This window comes from Morone saxatilis, unplaced genomic scaffold (genome assembly GCF_004916995.1).
Source record: "Morone saxatilis isolate NCDOM2014 unplaced genomic scaffold, NCSU_SB_2.0 Contig4, whole genome shotgun sequence".
Lineage (NCBI taxonomy): Eukaryota > Metazoa > Chordata > Actinopteri > Moronidae > Morone > Morone saxatilis.
The window spans coordinates 15,383,958-15,395,107 of NW_023339984.1; the positions used below are offsets into that span (position 1 = coordinate 15,383,958).

The 11,150-nt window shown below is 39.6% G+C and overlaps 2 protein-coding genes across 4 annotated transcripts in view; both read left to right on the top strand.

Moving 5' to 3' along the window:
• arhgap36 (Rho GTPase activating protein 36) overlaps positions 1-11,150 on the top strand; it is a 76,986-nt gene that overhangs the window by 39,498 nt on the left and 26,338 nt on the right. The gene's annotated exons all lie outside the window — the stretch shown is intronic.
• On the top strand, positions 122-2,407 carry LOC118338097 (AFG3-like protein 2; the record flags this gene model as incomplete). Its single annotated transcript, XM_035675286.1, is given in 2 exon segments — positions 122-316; positions 1,211-2,407. Coding segments are annotated over 2 exon segments (435 nt in total), but the record flags the coding sequence as incomplete, so codon positions are not given.

Below are 11,150 nucleotides of genomic sequence, written 5' to 3' on the forward strand. Positions count from 1 at the left end.
GTTAAAAGATAAAAGATATATATATATATATATATATATATATATAGTCACATCTTAAGTTAGTTAGTGTTAGCAGAATGCTAGCCAGCTAGTTAATCTAGTATCCTGTGTTCTGCTGCAGATTGTTCAGTTCGGGATGAATGAGAAGGTGGGTCAGGTTTCCTTCGACCTCCCTCGGCAGGGTGAGATGGTTCTGGAGAAACCGTACAGCGAAGCTACGGCTCGTCTCATCGACACCGAGGTTCGAACCCTCATCAGTGAGGCATACCAGAGAACCTACCAACTGCTGAGCGAGAAGAAGGCCGAGGTGGAGAAGGTACCAATGATCTTTGTTCTAGATCATCATTAAGAACCTGGATGGATGTGAGAAAGTTTCACAGTGGTCTTCTTCTGGACAGCCAATTCATAACAGAAGTTACTCTCAGGCACTTTCAACATAGACATCGTAGACTTTGTCTCTTTTCTTTTTAATCAATACAATGATGATGTCTTTCTTAAATACGCACCATGAGCAAGACCTTGGTGATTGGTAATGTTACGTAAATGAAAAAAGGCAGTCCTAGAGGTTTGCTTTATGTGGGAGTTAAAGGACATGTCCTGATCAAAGATAACCTGTGTCTGTTGGACTTATGAATAGAGAACAACAGGGTTGTAGGTCATTCAAACAAAAACAGAATCTTCTCCAACTGATGTTCTTAAATCTGCATCTTTAACAAATCTTTTCCTTATAAACTAGAACCAGAACCTCATAGAACCCTGAGTCCTGTTCTTGAGTTTGATGTCAGGGTTCAATAAGTCAGAGCTCATTCTAGTTGAAGAGGAAACATTTGCTGTTCTAACATTATAGAAGTGTGTCGGCTGACATAGAACAAGGTTCTAAATGTGTATTTCTAGACATTTTTTAAAATGTTCTACAAACTTCCTCTGAAAAAGATTTCCCACAGAACTTAGAACCAGTTCATGTTTTTAGAACCCGTTCATTGAGAAGAATGGAACCTTGTCTGTTCACATTTTTGCGACGAGAACTCTACAAACCTTCACTTAGAACCCTGCTCCAAAGCAGCCAGGCCTTTCAGAACACATGGTTCTTTTGATGTGCTGCCATGCTTTCATATCTTATCTTCATAAACTCTAACCAGCTCTGATCAGTAGAACCTTCACTCATGCACAGTACTGACCTTGTTATATGTGTTCCTGTGTCGTTCTACAGGTGGCGCTACGGCTGCTGGAGAAGGAGGTTCTGGATAAGAACGACATGGTAGAACTGCTGGGCAAACGTCCATTTGCAGAAAAGTCGACGTATGAAGAGTTTGTGGAGGGAACCGGAGGCGAGGATGAGGACACGACACTGCCGGAGGGGCTGAAGGACTGGAACCAGGAGAGAAAGGACAAGGACGAGAGCCAGGACGAGCAGGTGGCCCGGCAGATCTCGGGAGGAATGCCCTTCTAGAACCCGAACATCACATATATCTGACATATTCTGTCTGGAGTTCTGCAGTCCGTCTTTCACGAGGTCGAGAACCTTTTCACTAACTTCCAGAGTAAACTTGAAGAACTCTGCACCTGCTCCTAGAACCTTCAGCCTAAGTTCTAAAACATTCTGTTGGATATGTGGGTTCTCCCACCAGTTTAAAACCCCACCCAACCCTCCTACATGTCCAGAACCATGGTCATCCAGAGCTCTCCATCTTCAGGGTGTAGAACCCTCTGAGAGAATGCAAATGTTCCTCCAGACCTTCTCCCCATAGTTCTAGAAACATTACATCAGCTTATGGATTCATTGCACTATTTTCTGTAAGCTAGAACCAACACTGACTAATAGAACCCATTGATTGCTATTTGATGTAATTAATAACCTTCGGTTCAAATCAGGGTTCTAGGTCATTTACACAACAAGTTCTCTATCTGGAGTTCCTTTACATCCAAAATTAGAACCAGTTCTGAATGGAAGAACCCTGTCACTGAGTACAGAGAACTGGTCTAACTCCATTTTAGGGTTCTCCATCAAACAGAGTTTATACTTCCTGTGTGAGGTTCTGGATCCGGACTCTGCAGCAGCTGGTTCCGATAATGGAGCGAGAACCAGATGCTGACGGATGAACACCGAAAGGATCATCAGCACTTATTTATCGACAGGTATTGATCCACAACCCAATGAAATGGAGGTTCTGGAAGTTCATCATCACTGTTACCACGGTAACCGTGCTGCAGTGAGAGTGAAGTGTTAGCTGAAGGCTAACAGAGAGAAATGCTAATGCAGGCTGTGCTGATCGGGTATTGATTAGGTATTGATCAGTTATTGCTAGTGTGTAGCTGACCGTCATTGTACTCATGGTAATAAGAATGTAAATGTGTGTTCTGTTTCATAATTCAAATAAATCAATATCTATCGATCATTAAAAAAAAATGTTTTTCTTCAATGAAAAAAAATCAAAAACATATATATTCAAGAATGTATGAATATTCAATAACGTATGAATATTCAATAACATATTTATTAGTGAAGAATGAGATAACACATTTATCATTGATCTGTAATCAAATTATATTTTCAATCATTGTTGATCATTTAGTTTTTATAAATAAACATCAGAAATTGATCAGAGGACTAATAATTCTATTGATCAGTATAAAGCAGTTAAATTAATGATCCAGATAAAGTCCATTATTTATCTCACTGGATATTGATTAGTAATATAATCAATAATAGTAAATAGAGGAGGTAAAAGTACATGAAACTCCAACAAATATTGATTGTATTGACGTTTTTGTTGATAGTTAGTTAGATTACTTTATTAATCCCACAACGGGGAAATTTACTGGTCACAGCAGCATTTGAGTGACATAAATAAATAAATAGAGATATAAAAGCTATGGTATGGTGGTAATTGGAAACAGAAACTACAACATGATCAGGTGGTGCAGGTGTTGTAGAGTCTGACAGCGGCAGGGATGAAAGACCTGCGGAACCTCTCCTTCTTACACCGAGGGTGTAACAGTCTGCTGCTGAAGGAGCTACTCAGGGCCCCCACAGTGTCATGTAGGGCGGGGAGGTGTTGTCTATGATAGATGTCGGCTTCACTAACATCCTCCTTTCACCCACTTCCTCAATGGAGTCCAGAGGACAGTCCAGGACAGAGCTCGCTCTCCTGATCAGTTTATTGAGTCTCTTCCTGTCCCTGTCCGTACAGAGTCATAAAAAGGTCTTGAGCGAGCCCCTGCTTACTCCGACAGACCTCAAGTCTCCTCAGAGTGGAGGCCGAATCTGGCGCCCTTCCTTGTACAGCAGCATCCCGGGTCCTCGCTCCTGTAGTCAGTCCAGTTTGTTATCTGAGGTGAACACCCTAGAAGAATTTGTAATTTTCTACGCACTCAATGGTCCCAATCCCCTGGATGTCACCGGCTGTGAAGTTGTTGAATGATTTTCCTCCTGAAACAATCATCTCCTTCGTCTTGCTAGTGTTTAGCTGAAGCTGGTTGAGCTCACACCAGCTGACAAAGTCCCTGATGACAGTCCTGTATTCCAGTTCGTTCCCCTCAGAAACACATCCAACAATGGCTGTGTCATCTGAGAACTTCTGGATGTGGCAGTGTGTGGATGTTGTGGGTGAAGTCCGAGGCGTAAAGGGTGAAGATGAAGGGAGAGAGCACCGTACACTGAGCTGCTGTAACTAGCTGCCACTCACGCAGCGCCAACAGAAGGATGGGCAATGGGTGGTACTTTGGGTGGCCAATAAGGCCAGTGCCACCCCCCTTTGGAAACGCCCCTGCAATGGTTTCAAGCCTAGTGGTCAGTCCTTCCAAAGGTTTACCAGATAGATCTGAGGGGTCCTGAGATGATTAATGGAGAGGAAAAAAGAAAAATAAACTTGTATAACACATTTGGACTCAATTGATTGCCTTTTTGTGAAATATTAGATCATGTGACCTCTGTGGGCCACAGACTGTTCTTTAAATGAAACCATGTGAGACGTTTAGAGGAGAAAAACTTCCTCAGTGGAACTGCAATAATTTAAGTAATATGAAACATGACAAGAGGCTCACTGACACTTTTAGTAAGGGGACACATAGCATTGGTTTAATCTTTAACAGTGTGGTTTTTTTTATAAGTTTATGTTGTGGTTTTTGATTTAAAATCCTAATCTAGAGAGTAAATTTAGCTGTCAAGAATTAGTGAACTTAATGTACACTATTACCCTTTCAGAAGTAATGGAAATACTCAAGTACAAGTACGGCAAAATATAACTCTAATTTATGGAGTATATTACTGATCATTATGACGTTGTCCTAGCAACAGAGCCAAGAGAATCTTGGGAATGCGTGTCAACAATAATGACTGTTAAACATAAAATATAAGACAAAGTTTGATGATGTCGTGGAAAGGTAGGGTGGGATCATGGGAAGTCCAATTTGCAGCCCAGCTGGGTCTCCTGGTTAGATTTTTAGTGTTCATGGTTCAGGAGGTTTCTACCAGGAGACCAACTATCCACAGATGTCTCCTCCTCTCCAAAACAAATGGACCCGCTGATTAAAACTGCTAAATACACGGAATAAAGCAGTTGGGTGAAACAAGCGCTGTAAAAGTGGTCGGTCCACCGTAATGGAGGTGGACCTCAGAATTTATATTTACTGCCAGTCAAATTAGAGGGGCCACTTTCACCCAGAAGGGGGCCAGGACTGCTCTTATGTGGAAATGTTACACATTAAAAAAATTAATAATAATAACAATAATCAGAAATAAGTAATGGATGTGGATGTTTGTCTTTATCATAGTTTTGCGTAACTTTTTTTTTGGTGTCTCATTTAATAAACATGTATACATACAGTTACATAATATCTTGTTATGCAAGTGTCCAGTTCATGCTGGGTTGGGAAATTTTGTAAAAACTTGGCCTGTCTCCAAAATATGTTCTAGATCTCTGATAAGTTGAAAGCACAGGTGTTAAACACGCCCTGAAACAAGAGACTATATTATTATACAGCATCATTTAGTAGCAGTTGACTAACAGCCAGAGAGTGTTGCTGGGGTCACTTCAGGCCACAGGTTCAGTGAAGAAGACTGGAGGCTCTGTGCTGCTAGAGACAGGCTAGAGTTCTCTGGACTCCCACTGCTCTGCTCTCCAAGGGTGTAATCCCAACAGCTGGTTAGATGGTTTGAAACACACACACACACGGTAACCTCAGTCTCACTGTGTCACCATGAAGCCTTTCCCCAGCTGCCAAATCCAACTACTTCACTGCATTCTGGCACTCCTCCCACAACACTGATACATGTGGCTTTGATATGGGCCCTTTATTGCAGTGTGTTTCCTCACAGTACACATGAACAGGAACAAAACAAGAATGAATCCCACATTTGCTCTATATGTGTGGCAGTTTTATGGGTTTATCTGATTGGTAGATAAAGTTTGGGTAACATGCACATTATGTAACAGGGAAACCACAGTCTGCTGCCGCCATCAGGTGGTTGTATGTAGGAACTGCGCTTCTGCAAAAGTCAATTTGGAGTTATAGGGATGGTTTAATATTTCTTTGTGCTCTTTTTTTATTTGTTGAGAATCTTTTGAAAGCATCTTTGAAGAAAATGATTTGATTTAATATCTCAAAAACTGGTCTCCAATTAAATACAATATCATAATGCCAAACTCAAATTCTGTCTCCAGAACAGACTAAACTAAACTACTTATATTTTCAGATTTAACATGCCCAGGGTACTTTAGTCTAAGAGGAAATGATGCAGCACATGAGCCGGTCAATCACACTACGATTACAGAATCCCACAGGCTTTGAAGAAAGCAAAAGCAAAGTGTCTTTCGAAACATCGATACTTCACAGATTTTTGTTTTGTTTTCCAAGATCATTCTGGAGCTATCTCAACACTACTACAATTTATTTAAATGTTTTGCAGCTGTGAGTACAGCCTCTATCTGAGCAATGCTTTTTGGGATAATAGTGTCTATCAACAGCACACTCAAAAATAAAATTGTTTTAGAATGCATAATGGCTATACATTATTATGTATTATGTCATTTCCTCTGGCAGACACTAGGCATTGTGAACACATTATAGTCTCAAAACCTGCTTTAAATTAGTTCGCTTTTTTTGTGTGATTTTGGAGTCTGCAACTTCACTGCTACATAGAGAACTCCACTAAATCCTACACACTGATCCTCTAATATATAACAATATAACTGTAAATAACATTCCCTTCTGTGGAGTGGTATGTAATACATTCACTCCAGGAGTTGCAATGTTGAGATCGCAACATTCATTTTCACTTTTCTGCAAATCTGACCAATCATTGTAGTTTCCTGTGAGTTTTTGCTACTCATAGCAGTCCCCCAAGCAACACATTGACTCATACATCACCTACTCACTTCCTTGGCTTGGTTGTGAAGATACAGACTCTTCACATTTACCAACAAAAATTACTGCTAAATAACATGCTCGGTAAACAGTTTTGAAGCACTTGCAACATGGAATAAATGTGAATTAAAATTAAATATGCATGGTTAATGGTAACTGTAGCATATTTTGTTATATTTTTTCGTAATCCTGAGCCTTTTTGGTAAGGTTACTTAAAACACTCCAAACAGTGCAGTTTTATTCTCACTGGAACAAGTTGCCTTTTGATTATTGATGAATTTTACAAAAAGCCAAAAAACATCATAATATGCATCACAACTTTTTAGAAAAGCTGCTCCGAAATCAGGCATTTTAGGCCTCAACAATCCCAAAGAACGCCAGTGAAATCCTGCACGGACTGCATGCTTTATGCTAAACTAAGCTGACCAGCTGGTGGCTGTAGGTTCATATTTAGTTTACATCAAACTTATGGAAATTTGGCAAATCAGCATATTTCTTATGCGTAGTGTTTTCCCAAACAACAACCTTTCTCAATTCAAGAAACATTTAAATCCACATTAGCGTTTGGTCATTTTTACTGCAATCTTCCAAGCATGTTTAGTGTTTTTGCTATGTATGTGAAATGCATTTAAATCATTCTTTAATCTTTACAATAATTCAAATAACACACAATTTCCAGATACAAAAACAAACATTTACAGTCTTTGAAAAAGATGCAAACACCACAGTTGTGGTGGAAAAATGGATTATGATGCAGTGTCAGGTTTCTCGATGGGTGTGGCCAATTTTAAATAGTTCGTCTTGGTTGCGGAGAGGAGTGGCAGCCTAGAGGATGGAGGAAGCATGCTCATGATGACATGGCGCCAGTTTAAAAGATATCCCCTGTGAGAGTGAATCAGCCCCCTGCATTAAGGTTGAACTGTCCTTAAGCGAGAGCAACCCTCCAACCATCGAGGGAGCCATAACAGCCTGTTAGTGAATCTGAGGAATGAGTGTGAAGCAGGAGGACGCCGAGTCAACTCTCTTCGGTCAAAGACAACATTCTGTACACATGTGTAAGCAATCAGAGTTGTCAGTTATGATAAGAAAGGGTCAAAGGATGCTGCAGGATTTGTTTATTTATCCACGTGACTCACTCAATTTCTCAAATACCACTGACAGGGTTTTGATTGCAGTTTATCTTCGGGGTGCGTTTTAAAGAAATGTGAGGCAAGCTTGATGGATAAAAACCAACATATGGTGCCTAAGAAGTGTGCAAATACCTTAAAAAGCTATGGGGAAATATCAGAAAAAGGCATATAAGAAAGCTACTTCCTGTTCTGTTACTGAATATAAGCAGATACCATTTTAAAGATGTTGAAAAATGTCCAATCTTTTTCTGAAGAAGAAAGTTTAAAAAAAAGGCTCCTCTTACAGCCAGAAAAGATGATCCATCCAAGGCTGTCTTTCCCTGCTATGGACAAATAATGTCAGGGAGGAACTAGAGCCAAAAACATGTTTGGGTACTGGATATAACAAAGGATAAGTACTTTTCTTACTTCCCAGCTCTGGACACAATCATATTTTATGTCACTTAATTAATCAGTCTGACATTTTGGAGATCTTTTTTGTATCTCTAGCTGTTCTTAGTATAATAATAATAATTTTTTTTCACAACAATCCGAACAAATATACCAATTTAAGCAGAGTCTCGAAACCCTACTCCGTGTGCTCCGGTACGTATATACTTTGGACTATATCTCCAAAGTCTTTCCTGATACAAGATGGCCCTACTCTGAGAGGACCGGACAAGTCTTTTTCCTAATCGGTCACTTGAAATGTACTAAACCTCCTTCTTCATGCTAATTTAAGCTCTGTTATTTCTTTAAGTCGACACACGATTTAACAAGCTATTTTCCTATTTGGTTCTTTTTATTGCTCTGGCACTGGACGATGATATCCCCATTTCTAATCCTGTTTACAAAGTCACGTATTTTTCCAACTGGGGTAGCAGCCGTCAAAAAGTAAAAGTGAACAATCCTAGAAGGCCGTGAATGTGCCAACGTGACACATTTAATGACAGTCTTCTCCAGATTGCAGCCAAACACATGGCACACCACTTTCATACTTTATTTACAATGAGCTCAAAAACTTCAGGATAACTTGCATTGTGCCCAGATGTCTGTCTTCAGTTGGATATAATCATGGCAGCACCTGGCAACATTGTGAGAAACCTGAATCCTAAATTTCTGCACGCCAAAAAGAAGTGGATGTCTGCCATATTTGTGCAAAACAGGCTGTCCTTTATCTTGCAGACCAGGTGTCGTATCCAAATCGGTGAAATCTGGCTTTATATCGTGGGATTGTGGGTCTTCATTGAGTCAGCATATACAGATATCTCTGCCTCCAAAGCTGTTAAATACATGTTTACTGATTACCTATTAGTCCAACCACCAGCACAGCTGATAAATATTGATGGTGCTGATATGGCTGAGTCACCTTCAGTTATTACCATGCACTTAAAGCGATAAGCTTAACAAGCAGCGGCAAGTGGTGGTGAGAATCTAAATTTCTGTATTTTTGGTTCTTGTAAAAACCTTCAGGGTTGGGCGCTTTGTGTGCATGATTGGAAAATCAAATCAAGACTAATACAAATGTGGAAATCTAACCAATACAGCTCCAAAAACAAACTCAGAATAAAGCATTTTCAACACTACTCAGAAGAAGATATCCATAAATAACCCTCCATACATCATGCCAACAAAATAATCCTCTTCTACATCTTCTGGTTAAATACAACCTCCGGCAACAACCTTTTTCCAGAATCACTCAGCAAAGACACCAGAGGACCTGGATTGAGCGTGCTCATAATGGAAACAGCAATTCCTAAAGTTGCATAGCAGTAGACCCCAGAGGATGAACCAGAGAGAGGGAGGCTTAAAATAACCAGAGAGAGAGAGAGAGCGAGAGCTGCACCACGAACAAAACTGTTCAATTCCACAACATTTCTAAAATCGGAGTGCTTAAGCTTCTGTTCTACTCAAAAAAAATCATCATTTCAAGTCAAGCCTCTATGTGTGCAGCTACCTGGACAGCTGCTGGCTATCAGACGCTCTATATGTTTTGATATGATTTGATAAAAGCAGGAAATACCTTAACGCTTTTTTGTCTGCTGACTTGCACAACCATTCCTCTTCTTGCCACGGTACTCCCTGCTTTGAGATGCTGTTTATGTGAAGGCATCTTATCTATCTGAACTAACTTTAGGTAGTAAATCCAGCCAATAAAGCGGGATAGCTTCACAAATAAACTGTAAATTGTTCAAACACCTCACACACTGCAGACTGGGAGGTTTTCGCTTGTTGTTTATTGGAGCTGGAGAGATCGCGGAGGTCAGTAGGATCAGAGTATAGAGGCCGATGCTAAGAAACAAACACAGCTGATTGAAGTGGCGTGTGTGTGTGTGTGTGTGTGTGTGTGTGTGTAGGATCTGTCGGTAGCCTTTCTCCTATGAGATCCATCGGTATGTAAGCTGCTTTTCTCCGACTCAACAGCACTCTCCCATACTGTTGTTCTCTCTGGGGGTTATTAAGCCCCGCCCTGCTCAACTTTGACCACACTGCTCAGTGACGCTCAATTAAACCGTAACTCATCCAACTCATCCAGAACAAAAGTTAAGTGAACAGTTGAAAAACTAACATGAAAAACAAACAAAAAAAAAGAAAAGACAAAGACAATAAAACATTTACTTTATAATTCAAAATTGATTAATTTACAGCTAAGAAATTTGCTTAAACTCACTACATAAAGCTCAGTTTTCTCATTGTCATTTAAATTATTATGGCTAACTGAAGTTTGTCTCTCTACAATGGTTATTGATCCAGATGATTTGATCGTTTCAATTTGTGCAAAAGTGAAGTTAAAACCGTATTGGTTTCTCATTCTTTTACGCTTCTTCTGTACACAAATAGTTTTGCAACTACTTACTTACTAACTTACTAACCATAATGCAAAGTTAAGTTGTCCAATAATCTTTTGTTTGACTAGTTTTTATTCACACATTCAAACTGTAAATCAGTCCAAAACTACAAGAAATTCAACTGATAACTTGATAAAACTGCACAATAGTCCCCATTTTCTGTTCATGTTTTGTTGTTGTTTGACTTATTATTTGTATTCTTTGATGATAATTAAATTCTCCTGTTTTGAGTTACTTTTGATCCTCATTTTCCCCATTGAGATCTTGCTCATTCAGTCCCATAGTCACATAATACGGACTTCATAATAAGTGTTGGGAGTCATGTTAAGCCTGTGTGAACTTGAGGGGAACTTAAAGCAGACCCTCACAAAGTGAATTTTAGGGTTAAGACCTTGGTTTAAGAGGCTCTCAAGGGAATGAAGTAGAAGAATCTACCCTTAAGTGATGGAAACAAGTTTGTATGTTTCTCCAGTATGACTCAGAACAACATACATCCTGTGAGACTCCACTTGTCCCTGCCCTCCTCACTTTATGGAAGTCTTCCCATTTTGTTTTCTTTCCCTTAGTTATATATATTTTTAAATTTTTTTAATCTTTAGGGATCAATGTATACTCTTTTTTTACTTCAGGTCAGGGTTTAATTGCACAGAGATTCATGGGAAAACATCAGTAAATCCTTTTATATTCACTGCTTTGCTATACCTGCTCAGATGGTTTCAGGAGCTTGGTTTATAAGGCATTATATATATTCTTTATGCCAGAACACTTGCTAGGGAAAAATCTGGGATTAAAATTCCCGCAAGGAAGTTGAAATTCAGGTAATAGA